This window comes from Phoca vitulina, unplaced genomic scaffold, assembly GCF_004348235.1.
Source record: "Phoca vitulina isolate PV1807 unplaced genomic scaffold, GSC_HSeal_1.0 scaffold10, whole genome shotgun sequence".
NCBI lineage: Eukaryota > Metazoa > Chordata > Mammalia > Carnivora > Phocidae > Phoca > Phoca vitulina.
In genome coordinates this window covers 26913327-26927522 of record NW_022589713.1, presented here as the reverse complement: position 1 = coordinate 26927522, position 14196 = coordinate 26913327, and the positions used below count along the sequence as shown (strand labels likewise).

At 51.0% G+C, this 14196-nt stretch overlaps 1 protein-coding gene across 1 annotated transcript in view; it reads right to left on the bottom strand.

Annotated features, from left to right (window-relative positions):
• The window catches only part of GALNT15 (polypeptide N-acetylgalactosaminyltransferase 15), a 46096-nt gene extending 33827 nt beyond the window's left edge, over positions 1-12269 (bottom strand). Inside the window, exon 1 of the mRNA XM_032408751.1 lies at positions 11109-12269. Coding sequence (XP_032264642.1) covers positions 11109-11635 — 527 coding nt within the window. The 5' untranslated portion in view covers positions 11636-12269. The remainder of the gene's footprint in view (positions 1-11108) is intronic.
• Between the last annotated feature and the right edge of the window lie 1927 nt (positions 12270-14196).

The window sequence follows — 14196 nt, the reverse complement described above, 5'->3', positions numbered from 1 at the left end:
ACCCTTAGAAAATTGTACAATTTAGTGGTTGCTAGTATATTCACAAGCTTGTACATCCATTACCAGTATCTAATTTCAGAATATTTTCGTCACCCCCAAAAGAAACCCATTACCCATTAGCAGTTACTCCCCACCCTCTGGCAACCACCCTAGCCCCAAGCAAACACTACTCTACTTGCTGTTTCTAGAGACTACTCTGGACACTTTATACATATTAATGGAATCACACAATACGTGGCCTTTTGTGACTGGCTTCTTCCACCTAGCAGAATGTTCTCAAGGTTCATCATGTTGTAGCGAGCATCAGCATTTCTTTTTTTTTTTTTTAAGATTTTATTTACTTGAGAAAGAGAATGAGAGAGAGAGAGCACGAGAGGGGGGAGGGTCAGAGGGAGAAGCAGACTCCCTGCTGAGTAGGGAGCCCGATGTGGGTCTCGATCCAGGGACTCCAGGATCATGACCTGAGCCAAAAGCAGTCGCTTAACCTACTGAGCCACCCAGGTGCCCCAGTATTTCACTCCTTTTTACTGCTAACTAGTATTCCATTGTTTGAATATACCAGTTTGTTTATCTAATCATCAGTTGATGGACAGTTAAGTGTTTCCATGCTGGGCTGTTTTGAGTAATGCTGCTATGAACATTCATGTACAAGTTTTTATGAGTTTGTGAAACAAGTTTTTAGGAACATACGAAATCTGTTTTCAATTCTCATGTGTCTATAGCTAGGCCAGGCATCCCTGAGTTATGTGGTAACTGTTTAACATTTTGAGGAGCTGCCAAACTGTTTTCCAAAGCAGCTGTATCATGTTACAATCCCACCAGCAATGTGTGAGGGTTTCAACTTCTTCACATCCTTGTCAGCACCTATGATGGTCTGCCTTTTTTATTTTAGCCATTCTAGTGGGTGGTGAAATGATATCTCATTGTGGTTTTAATTTGTGTTTTTCCCTACTGACTAACGGTTTGAACATCTTTTCATGAGCTTTTTGATCATTTCTATGTATTCCTTGGAGAACTGTCCACTCAAATCTTTGCCTATTTTTAAATTGGGTGTCTTTTTGTTGGGTTGGGTTGGAAGGGTTCTTTATGTATTATGATACAAACCCCTTATTAGATTTGCAAATATTTTCTCCCATTCTTGGGTTGTCTTTCACTTTCTTGAAGCACAAAAAGTTTTGATTTTCATGAAGTTCAATTTATCTGTTTTTTAAGCCATTAAATGTTGAGGTGATGTGTATGCAGCACTAGATACTGGACACACATTCCCATTTTAGAGATGAAGAAACTAGAGCCCAGAGAGCTCAAGTGACTTGCTTTAAGTTACACAGCAGATAGCTGATTGGTCAGTCTGATGTTAAACCTAATGCTCTTAACCAGTATAGATACTGCCATCTTGGACTAAAGTGTTAACAGAATGTTCTGGATTCAGGGTCATGAGGCTTGGGTCCCGGGATCCAAATCAAAGTGACAATGATGGAGGGTTATTTGAAGATTACACAATCCATTGATTCCTTCAGCTGCTCTGGACTATCTACACTGATTCATTAAGGTCCTCAGAAAGCTCTGTCTTGGCTACCTTAGAAATTTGTTTCTGTGGAGTCATGCTTGGCCTCGTGCTCTCAGTTTTCATCACAGAGGGAACCTGTTGAGGGTGTTGTGTCTGTCCTCTATCACTGACTATCACCTCTACACAGCTTTGGAGGGAAATTCCTATCAGATATAAATGCTAGGAAAAGGCACTTTTCTTCCTCTGAGGACTTGGTATGTTTTCCCCTCATGAGCAATAAGGATCATGATATCTATGGGTGTTTCCTTTTTCAGTTTGGCTGCCAGGAAGCTCAGAGTAAGGAACTAGGATATTTAGTCATTGAGAGGGTTCTATGGATTGCCTACTTTCGTTCTAATTTTCTCTTTGGTCTTGACTTTCCCTCTTTCCATCCAGTTATTTAACAGGTATTTCCTGACAACCGAAGTCTGTGAGGACTGAAAGATGAATTAAATAGGTAAGATCCTTGAAGCTGAATCTGTGGCGCCCATATCCCCTTGGGCCGTACCCCTACAATACACCACAGCCTGCCTTCCAACTGCCTGAGGGATTTCTCTGCCTGCTGGAGATGCTCTCCGCGGCTGACCTGAAGAGCTGCCCTCCCCTGAAAGCTGCCCTCAGCCAGTGACTAAAAGGGGCTGACGTATTCATACCCAGCAACCCTGACCCTAAGGAGGTCAAACACATGGAGAGGCGTGTTCCATAGCACCTCCCAGATTCCCCAGCAGGCTGAGCCCTAGCTGCCCACGGAGGTAACTGCCTTGAAAACACACCTTTCATCGGCCTTCTATTTTCTGCTCCACATTCCCAGTCCCTTACCAGGGCTCCCTGGCATCATCTGCAAAACGAATTTTCGTCTCAGGGTCTGCTCTGGAGGAACCCAAACTAAGACAGTCTCTGATGTCACGGAGTTTATGTCCTATGAAGCTGATAACCAAGTGATTATTTAACAGCCGCAGCTCCAAGGAGACACTCAGGGAGTGGGGCATGGATATGAAAGCCAGGACCTGAAGGGTGGGCAGCATGCAGTTGAAGGAAGGGGCGTGGGTGGGGAACAGTGTTCCCGGCAGATGTCACAGCCCCTGCTAAGGCCTGCAGGTGAAAAGGAGCTTGGGCATACCAGGAACTGAAGGGAAGGTATTCCAAATTTATTTCCCCTTATCGTGATTAACATTATATTAATAGCAATTTTCTATTTTGTGCCGTATTTTTCAATCGTCTGAGGGAATAAGGTAGGTAGGTAAAAAACAAGTGAGCAAAAGGGCCCTGGGCAAGTCACCCCCCTCTCCACGTTTCCGATTCTTTCTGTCAAGTGGGGGTGCACGTTCTTCCTGTTCTATTTGTGCCACGGCTTCGCTGGGGGAACCGGTGAGGCGGTGCCTAGAAACCGCTTTCGGACATTGCAAAGTGGTCCCCAAATGGGACAGGCAGTTGTGAAGAGGATCCATGAAGAAATGCATGTTCTTCTTATTTCCTAATGGGGTTACTTTCTTTGTCCTTCAACCACATAGCTGGTGGATATTTTACTCTCTTGCGTTAGTATACGTCCACAAGCTCACCCTGACCTCATTTGTCCATCTTTCTGAGTGGCTGCAGCAGAGAAGGAAAAAACCAAGGGCTTTGGAATCAAATCAACTTGGCTCTGGCTCCTGGCTCCATTTACATCCCCTAATTAGCCAACACGGCGAGGCTGATACGTTTCTATAGCTCAGGGGTGCTGCTTGGATTAAAGGGCTCCTCCTGGCCCAAGAGGGCTGCTGAATGAATGTTAGCTTCAGATCTTCACACTCTGAGATCAGAGGAGTCCGGGGTCTGTGTTTACACACAGATGCACGCCCTCTCTGCATGCAGCTCCAGGATCCCCTCTGAACTCAGAAAATGCATTTGGGCAATGATTCTGAAAAGGATGAGTCACTGCTTTGCGCCAGATGGCCTGGCTGGGCCACAAACACCGCCCCCACCCTTTCTGTGCCTGGCCAGAGTAGAAAGGTGTCTGCTGGGTTTTCTGTTTTGGGGTTACTGACCTCCAGCTTCCACCAAATCAGCAGAGGTCCCCCACTCAGCTGAGTTTCCATATCGCTGCCTGGAGCCCACCGATGCAACAACCTGGGTGCTTCTCTGCGTCCCTCAGTGCTCCCCAAGCTCCTTGGGTTTAGGGCTGGGTCTTGCTCACCTTTTCACCTTTCATAGTTGCTAAATAAATATTTGTCCAATGAATGAAGGTAGGCACTGTTCCTGCTCGCAAAGAGCATATAGACTGGTGGTCTATGCAAATGGGAGGGTAATGCCAGAGAGTCAGCATCCCACATTCTGTGAAAATCTCAGTGTTCAGTCCGTTTTGTAATCGCTGGAGCTCATCCTGGGAATACCAATTTCCAGAAGGGCTGGGACACAGCCTGGGGATGATCCTTTGAGGGATGGACAACTTCCTACAAATGAGAGAGGAGTATGGGACAAGCTGGAGCCTAGAGTTGAGGCTAATGCTGCCCGCCTGTCATTCCCCAGAGTTGGAGAGAAGTCACACAAGGGTCACACAGTCCCCTTCTCTTTATGGGGTCCTCAGAAGCCTCACAGTCTCCTTCTCAGGGGCTCCAGGCATCTTTGGCTTTGCTCTGATTCTGGCTCCCTGGCCCTGTACTAAAGATGGGCACTGACAAGGAGTCACTGGTCTGCGCACTGACCAGGGCCTATGAGGCATCCTGGGGCAAGAGTCCCCCTAACGGGCATAGCCTCCCCCAAATCGTAGCCAGGTGAACCTTCCAGCTCCTCTACCTCAAGGAGTTTGATATTCGGACCTACAGAGAGGACCAGCAGTTGGTAGCAGGTCATAGAACAGGCAGTAAGCCGAAGACGAGGCAGCAAAAGCCAAGCGGTTGCCCAGGGCCTCTCAGATGTTAACGCCCACCTGTCATGCCCCCCCCCCCCAACCCCAATCTCCGTCCATAAATGCAGATTTGGATCCCAGAGGCTGCACTTCAGGTGATCCTGATGCTGCTGGCCTCTGGACCAGAGCTTGAGCAAAGGACAGTGGTTGTTAGTGGCAAGACATTAGCTGGTAAGTGGCCAGGAGGGCAACATGAGCAGGCTCCGGGGACACTGGCTGCTGGAGGACATCAGGAAGGCCCAGCCCCAGAGGGGCTATGGCTTGTGAGTCTCTTTCCTGTCCTCCTCCTGCACCCCCCGCCCTCCTCCTTGGGCAGTCCCAGCTCCTCATTCCCTGTGCAGACTACAGGAAGCCCTCCAATGTCTCTGCTCCTTCTCACCTCAAAGGGTGGCGGCAACTGGAATCACTTAGGAGAGTCCCAGCGGACTGTATTTAATTGGTTGGTCTGGGGTGGAGCCTGGGTGTGACGATCTGTAAAACTCTCCAGTAGATACTAATGTGCAGGGAAGGCTGTGAACCACTGGCCTCATCAGAGTTTCTGAAACTCTGACATGAATAGAAATCAGCTAGGGATCTTGTTAACAAGAGAGATTTTCATCTAGTAGGTCTGAGTGGGGCCTGAAATTCTGCATTTTTGATTCTGCATTTTTGATCCTGAGGACCACACTTTCAGGGGAAAAAGCGGTTTTCCTAAGAATTAAAAAAGGTAAGACGGAAGTTAACCACCTCTGATCTAATCCCCCAGCCTAACCCGAAGCACAAAGCAAGACTCTGCTGCATTGACTCCCACGAGCACATTTGATCTCAGACAGTTAGACTCAGCCTGTCTATACCACAAGCCCACTGAAGGGTGATGGATCCAGAGTGGAGATCCAGGGTGGGGGGGGCCCGCTCCCAGCCGTGGCTGCCCTGGGCTTGAGGGCCGAAGGCTTGGTGCGTGTGTATTCCGTCTGTGACTCGGCTGGCCAGGGCCCAGACCCAGCACTCCTACTGTCCACACGGCATTGTCTTCCCTCCCTTGCAGGTTGGGAGGGTGGGTAAGCTGAGCTCCAGCCCCGGGTGACGGCCCCAGCCTGCTCCTTCTGCTCTCCCCTCACTGCCCCCGCCCCGGTGCAGCACCACCCTCTCCTGGACAACAAAGCTGCTGCCAAAGCGGCCTCTGGGCAGGACGGAGGGAGCAAAGGAGAGGATACCCCTTCCTGCGTCTCCCCACTGACGGTGGACCTGGTGCCTCGAAGCCCTGGTCCTCGGCCCTGGCTGCCCATCGGAACTACCTGGGGAGGCCCAGGCCTCTCCCCAGACCAACTAAGTAAGAATCCCTTGGAGCGCGACCCGGCATGAATAGTTTTTACCACTTACCAGGTAATTCCACTGCGCCACCAAGTCAGTGATGATTTAGCAGCCCATGGGGTAGAAAATAACTCTTTGATCAGAGATAAGACAGTGACGTGATGTCCACAGCTGCCTGCTCAGACTTTTCTCCATCTCTCATTTCACTCCTAGGCCCTACACTTAAGAATATGACAAGGACACCTTCTGTTTGGACTAGACTACTGAGGGGGGAGGTCATCACACATTTTATCTCATTTAATCTACAACCCCATGAGAGGGTGTTATTTTAGCTACGTTTTAGAGGAAACTGAGGCTGGAGAGGTTGAGTGATCACACGGGGTCCCACGGGAGAAGCTGGGGCCAGGATTCAGCCCCAGGTCCCCTGTTCTTTGGGCGTATGAGTTGGTCACAGTTGTAGGGATATAAACCAGGGAGACACGGGCCAAAATAGGAACGCAAGTTCTAAATTGATGCAAGTAGGTAGCACACAGCCAGGTACGGCTGAGCCGACATTTGTATTTAAGTACAAAACTCTGGGTCATGAAGGGGACTGTGTTCTTCTCTGCCTCTCTTTTCTATTTTCCAATTCCAGTACTACCTCCTCCATGGAAGCTTCCAGAGCTCTACTCCCTCTCCACTCACTGTCCACATCAATGGTTCCCCGAACTAAGATCAGCTTTTAAAAATTCAGATCACTGCACTCCAACTCAGAACTATATGGAGAGTCTCCAGCAAAGGGGTCTGAAAATCTACATTTTTAACAAGCAAGATGGGGGAATCTGATGAGTATATACTTTGGTGAACCAGCGATGTAGCCCCTTGCTGCTCAAAAATGTGGTCTGTGGACCAGAAGAAGCAGTACCAGCTAGGAGCTTGATGGAAGTGTCGAATCTGGGGCCGAACCCCTGGCCTACGACATTAGACTGTGCATTTTAACAAGATGCCTGGGGGGAGGGGTTACATACACTTGAAAGTTTGTGAAGTGCGGCTCTGTCTAACCTGTTAAGTATACAGAGTGTCCTCGGATCAGCAGCTTGAGCATCACCCAGGAAACCTGTAGAAAACAAATTCTTGGGCCCCACCCTTGACCTAGTGAATCAGACAATGTAGGAGGAGAGGCCAGGAATCTGCATTTTAGCAAGGCCTCTAGGTGATCCCATGTGAACTCAAGTTTGAGGGTCATTGCCTGGACCAGGAGATTACGAAGCACTTTCTCAGTTGGGAGCCTCTTTGATCCTGGCAATCGGTTGCCCCGCGCCAGATGCCAGGATGATCAAAGGAGAGCTGGGCCTGGCAGAGGCTCGAAAGCTGTCATGCCACACGAGGCTGAATGGGCAAGGCCTCTTCCTCCCGAACCCCTCTTTGATAGCAGCTTTGAAGGACTGAGTCAACCCTAGTCTTCAGTCTGGGGCTCTTTATTTCTCTTTATTTCATCTATGTAATCATTCACTTCTAGTCCTGCCCCTGGCCCCAGGACCCTGCCCTCCCCACAGCACAGCCAGTCCATGGAGCTTCATCTGTTCTTATAAAGAACGCACTGGTCAGTGTGCACGGGGCTCACATTTCTCCAGTGATGTCATGCTATGGACCTCTTTTCTGCATCTTACTTGCTTCGCTCCGCACGGTGCTTGAAGGTCTCCCCGCATCGGTATTGTGCACTGAGTCTGTGACGTCTACCTCCTGCAGAGTGCCTCTGGGCTGCACCCAGCTCCCCCAGCGCCCCCTGATCACGTGCCCAGGTGGCTTCCAACTCCTCAGTGCCACCAAGGACGCTGTGACAGACATCCTCCTCCCTCCTCCGTGTCTCCCTGTGGACCTGTGTGAGTTCTCCCTAATTTATAGGTGGAGAAACTTGAAAGGCTTCCAGCCCAAGTGACTTGCCCAGAAAGTACAATGTGGCAGTTACGAACATGACTGGTGCCAGACACACCTGGTCAGATAACCTGGCTTCAGTCCCTTCACTTTTCTGTGCCTCAGTTTTCACATCCGTAAAATGGGAATGATACTAGTATCTAGCTTATGGGTTCGTTATGAAGATTAAGTGAATGAAAACCACTTAGCAGGGTCCCTAGCACATAGGAAGTGTTCAGATAAATGTTCCCTGTAATTTTGCCTTTCTTTCCAGAGCCTGCCTTTTGACTTTTTACACTGATTTTTTCTTTCCTGTCCAGTCTTGCGTTATTACTGACTTCCTTGCATGCCCCTTTTCAACATGACCTTCAGCAGTGACCTTAGAGGTCCTCAGAAAAAGCCTGAGGCTTTTTGGGGGGAATGAGCAAAGGCCAGGACTGGTTTGGAGATTTTGGTGCATGAATTGGGGCCGGCAGGACTTGTCTGGGTTAGGACAGGCTTGCAAGAAGCCCTAGGATGGGTGGTGCTCAGCACACCAGAGCCGAAGGCAGAGGCACTGGGATTTCCAGAGTTCTCCTAGCCGGGGTGGGAAAGCAGTGCAGGACTCGCACGGAGTAGGCGCTTACTACATGGCTGTTCTTTTATGAGCTGTATCTGGGCCTGGTTTTGTAGTGGAAAGAGGAGGAGAGGCCCGTCACCCTGGAGGGAGTGTGGGGGCTTGTTGCCTCACTTTGCAGAGAATCCCTTGTGTGCCCTGAGAGGGGCTGGAAGGGCAGCACCTGAGCTGCAGAGGGGAAAGCAGACGCTGGGGGCCGCCGCCCGGCCGCACAGGCTGCGTGGGGGGGCTGGGCCAGCAGAGGGCGCCACACACCTCCACACGGAGCTGACGGCGGGCCTGGGAGAACTGGGGCAGGCTGGGCGCGGGTTTGCCTGGGACTGCGGGGTTTCCCAGCCCGGAAAGTCCCAGACAACCTAAGACGAGTTGGTTATGCTGGCTTGAAGAGGCACCCACTGAAGCGGCGCACACACACGCGCGGCAGTGAACATCGCACACGTGACACAAACCGCACCTGCACTCCCACCACACATGCACAACACACACCCATGCACTTCACACCCCAAGCATAACACACGCCACACACTCGCACACACACGTACAACTCGCCCCTCACACTTACAACATACATGCAACACACTCAATGCACACAGGCAATACACACCAAATACACGTGCATACATGTACCCACAAACATGCAAAACAAGCGGTACCTCACAGTACACACACGTACACCACACCACACGCAGCGCATCTACAATACACATATACACCACCTACAGGGGCACAACACACGTGCCGCAAAATTCACCCACGCTTGCACCACACGCACCCAAGACACTCCTGCGCTTCACACCGCGTGAATAGTACACGCAGCCCACATACACAGGGACAACTCAGGTAATAGGTGTGTGTGACACGTGTGCGACTCACGCAACCCACACACTCACACAAGCATGTCATGCACACGTAACACAGTCACAACACAGTATACGTGCACACCTATTCCACAAAAACATACAAAACAAAAACCCAGTCACAACACACACATGCACAATGCACGTCGCATTGTGTGCAAAACATACATCATCACACACGTACCACATATGCCACTTTGTACATCAACATGCACACACATAAGAACGTGAACACAGGCATGTGTGACTACACACCACACAACTCATACCTGTGCACAGCGCACAACACACGCAGTCACTTGGCCCACGGGCACCACATAATGCACGACAGACGTGTACTACACACAACACACATGCAATCTGTTTACTACACACACAACACACACGTGCGCAAACACATACATACAATGCACCCACAGATATGCGTATGCACAGCACATTTGCATAATGCACGCGCACGTGCGTGCACGCGCGCACACACACACACACACACACACCTATGGGTAGCCAGAGACCCTCTTGTCTGAGGCAATGTTTCTTATTGGCAAAATGAAGACACTCCTTCTTGTTCTAGGCCAAAGAAAAACCGTATCCAGAGAATTTGAAAACAATATATTCATTCATTCAGCCCTCATTTCTTTACTGTCTGCATGGCAGGGACCTGAGCACTGAACAAACATCAGTGACCATTTAGCTTTGGTTGTAGTGAGTGTCATGAATTCAAACTTCTGAGAGCACAAAACTGCACTGGGGTGGGCCTGGCTGGGTCTGGAAGTTTCCTGAAAAGAGCTTCTTAAGCCAAGACCTGAAGCTGGAGCGGCAGGGTTGGGATGGGTAAGATGAGTGAGGCACCCACACGCGCAATGTAAGGAGCCACTCTCCCGTGCGCTGACCTGCATTTGCACGGCCCCGAGGGTGAGCGCCAGGCAGTCAGGCTGAAGGAACATCCCCCCTCCCTGCCGCCCGCCCAGGGCTCAGAGGAGTACATTGTCTCGCTCTTGATTGCAGCTCTACATGGACTCGCTCACCCACAGGGTCAGAGCATGTGTTTGCTTGTTGGGAAACTCTCTGGGCTCTAGGAACAGCAGGGGCTTATAGGAAGGGACTTCCCCGAACTAACCAGCCACTTTGGCCCTGGCCTCTGGACCAGAGCCCTCCTCTGCAGCTGGCCATGGTCATGGTCGGGGAGGACAGGGGATGTACAAGGCGAGCTCAGCCTCTCCCTGGGTCCAGCCTGCATATCGTCACACTTCCCAGCTTGCCTCCTGGTGGTGGGGCCACCCTGCCAGGCTCGGCTGCATCAGCACAGCATTCTGGCCCCTGGGCACTGGGACTGTGCCCTGAGTCTAGTAGACTAAGGAGGGCAGCATGGGGTGGCTGTCCAGGGAGACTGGAGCTTCTTGGATTCCAATCCCTGCTTTGGTACCTGCCAGCTGTGTGACCGTGGACAAGTTACTTGACTTCTCTGTGCCTTGTTTCCATACCTATAAAATCAGCCTGATGGTAAATCCTCTCACTCATCGGACAGAGTTGTAAGGACTGATATATGAACAGCTCTTAGACTAAAATCAGCCACGATGGCAGGAGTCACATAAATGTTAGTTTCAATTGTTATTTTGACCCAAAAGGAAAGCAAACAATAGCAACAATCATAATATCAAAATGTATCAAGGCCGAGTGTTAGAGCTGGAGGGTGGGTTGGAGAACATCTGCCCCAAGCTCACTATGTGTTGAATGGAAAAAGCTGTTTGACCTGATGACCCCGAGACAGAAGGACTAGAACCGGGGTGGGGAAGAGAAGAGCAAGTAAGAGCTCCTCCTTTTCGCACCTGGAGCGCTGGTTAAATCACCGGACCCACCCAGAGTTTCTCACTCAGTGGGTCTGGGATGTGGTCTGAGACTCCAGGGACCACATCTTGGGAATTGCTGCCCTTAGGACAGTGGAGGCAGAGTGGAGAAAGTTGGCATCCCTGAGTCTGCCGCTAACGTCTCAGAAACAGGGGAAGCCAGGGCCTTACTTACAGTGGATGCCGTACCTCGGGCAGCGCCCTCTGCAGGGGGATGCGGGCACTGAACGCCTCCTCCAGGCTGAGTGGGGTCAGCTCATCTTCGGATACCGCCCCATCTTCCTCCTCGGCCGCCCAGTCCCTCTCTGGGGCCTCTTCATCCTGCCTTCTGCTCGGCTGTTTGATGAGCCGGTAGCTGCCACCTCTCCTGCCCTGGGTCTTGTTCCTTCTGGCCCTGGGTGAGGCCACGGCCACCAGGAGCTGATCCTCCCGCAGCGAGATAAAGGGGGGCAGACCCTCCAGGGGGCCGTACTCTTGGCCCTCATCCTCGGCCTCCAGCACCCATTCCTGGGATTCCCCGAAGTGCAGGCGGTACCCAGCATCAGGGCTGCGCGGGGCGGCCTGGGCTGTGCGGGCAGGGTGTGGGGCGCGCGGGGGAGGGCGCAGCATGGCCACCATCAGCAGCGCGCATCCCAGCATCAGTAAGAGCAGCAGGAGTTGCAGTCCGCATGGTCCATGCCGGCATCGCTTCTTTAGCAGCATGTTGCTGGAACTTGCCAAATGCAACAGGTCATATTCAAGTCCGCTCCCTCTTCCAGCTCCAGGTTCCTTCGGGCGTGCAGGAGAACCTGGCTTCTAGTTCCACCTGGAAGTTTTTTGCTGGTCACTTAACCTGCTCCTTTTTTCCCATCTGACACTAGCCAACAGCATGTGTGAGACTGACTTGCACTTACAATCAGAAAGCCACCGGATCCAGGTCCCACCCTGGCTCCTCTCTGAGTGGATTTCTGTAATTGCCTTCTGAAAGCCCATTCGCGGGGTCTTCAAATGGAATCGTTTTGCCCCCTTTACCCCCTTTATCTCCTTGGGGAAAAAATTATTCCATTCTGCTCAGGTGTTTGGTCTCACGTGTTTCGTCTCCCCCCCTCCCCCGCCCCTTGCATGAATGGTCAGGTTGCTATGCGATGTCTTTGGGGGGAGCTGGTGGGTCCTCAGTCCAGCGGAGCTGACAGTCGTCCTCCTTTGGATGCTTCAAGTCAGGTCAGATCAACAGATGTGAAGCCGGCAGGCAGCGCCTGATTTCCTTTCACACATAGCTCCGTGCTCAGCTGAGAGCCCTCTGCCAGACACATCGGGAGCCAAGCATGCGCCTCGCTCCTGGTCCTAATGCCCTCACTGTTCCAAGGCTTTGCACAATCCCACAGAGCACAACTCCGGGGCAAAATAAACACCGGCACTGCCAGGACCAAACCCAAACAGGAACATCCCAGAAGTTCAGATTTGAATCTCATTGATAGAAGACTTCTTTCCCCACCCACAGGGGCAGGAAAGAGTATTCCCTCCTGATTTCAGAAAGGCTGTACCTGCGGCACTGATGCAAACAGCTAGCTATCTATTGTACCCTGAGCCTCCCACGAGTGATCTGGAAAGTTAGGCTGGACTCTCCCTCCTTCTTGAGGACCACTGTCCTCATCCTTCTGAGAATGAGGAAAGCTGGGGGGAGATGCTCCCTGAAGTCCCTCCTGCCCACAAAAGCATCTGAATGCCTCGTATACACGGCCACTAAGGGGGGAAATCAGGAGAAGAGTGGCATGTTCTTCAGTTGTAAAACCTCCTTCATTCAACCAACAAATATTAATGAGCACCTACTATGTGCCAAAACTATTCCGGGACTGGGAGTCCAGCAACGAATAAAACGTTGTGGGGATGAGCATCTGGGGCAGAGGGGATAGCAAATGCAAATGTTCTACAGCGAGCATGTGCCGGGCCTTTCCAGGAGCAGCAGAGAATCCAGTGTGGTAGGAACAGAGTGAGGAGGGCAGAGTGTGATGAAAAACAGGACGAAAGGGGTAAAGGGGGTAAGAGGTGAGGGGGATCATGGAGGACTTTGGAGGGCATTGTAGGGCTTTTCCTCTTTGTTCTGAGTGAGATGGGAGCACTCGGAGGGTTGTGAGCAGAGGACAGACACAACTGACATAGATTTGAATGGGATCACTCTGGCTGCTATGTTGGGATCAGACTGGGGGAGCAAAGGGCAGAAGTAGGGAGACCAACTCAGGTGCTGTTGCAGAGAGAAATGATGAAGGCATGGACCAAAGTGGAGGTGGCGAGGAGCAGTCAGCCTCTGGGCATATTTTAAGGAAGATCCTATAGAACTGGCTGGTGAATTGATATCCAGTGTAAAGAGAAAGAAAAGAGTCCAGGATGATTTCAAGTTTTTGGTCTGGTAGTTGGGAGAACAGAGTTGCCATCAGCCAAGATGGAGAGGGCAGGAGTTGGTAGAAGGAGATATATGACAGCGGCTGGTTGGGCCATGTGAAGTTTGAGATGTCAAGGGGAGATGAAGGGTGGGCAGTGGGATACATAATAGCTGGAGGTTGGGGGAGAGGTCTGGCCTGCAGATGGTAAAGCAGCGCAGGGATGGTGCCTGAAGCCATGAGATCCAAGGGAGTGTTGTAGATGGGAGAGAGGAGGGAATCCGGCATGCTCAGAGTTCCTGGGCTCCCGGCTGGATTAGCTGATTAAGGGTGACTAACCATGACTGTGAGGTACATTTCTTCTGCTGACTGCAGAACTGCCAGTCTGCCCAGTAACCAGGAGTGGGGGGAGGGGGGCTGTCATTGGGGAATTCCTGAAATGAATTGCTCATTTTTCTATTTTGATTTTGATCTTAGAATGTGAGCTTAAACATCTCATGGAAAAAAAATGTTTTTCCTTTTGATTCAGTTGCTTCTTCCAGAGCTCCAGCTCAGTGTGTATGTGTGTGTGTGTGTGTGTGTGTTTTCCCTGAAGACGTTCAGAGTCAGAGGTGACATAGTGGGTTATATGTGATTGTTCTTAATAGCCTAGCATAGTGTCCCGATGGACAGCAGTTAGGATTGCTGGATTGGACCATATTTTCCAAATCCCACATCAGGGTGTAGTGGGGTGGGAGTTATATGGCTTTCAGGGCCAAGAGGCAGGCACTCTGGGAGATGTCATTTCGAATTTCTGGGACATTTTGAGGTTAACAAGGATGATTCCAGAAGACTTTCAGAGAACAAGGAATGTGCAGTCTCCAGCTCCAGGGCAGAACACCCTCCCCGACCCTCTCCAGCAACACT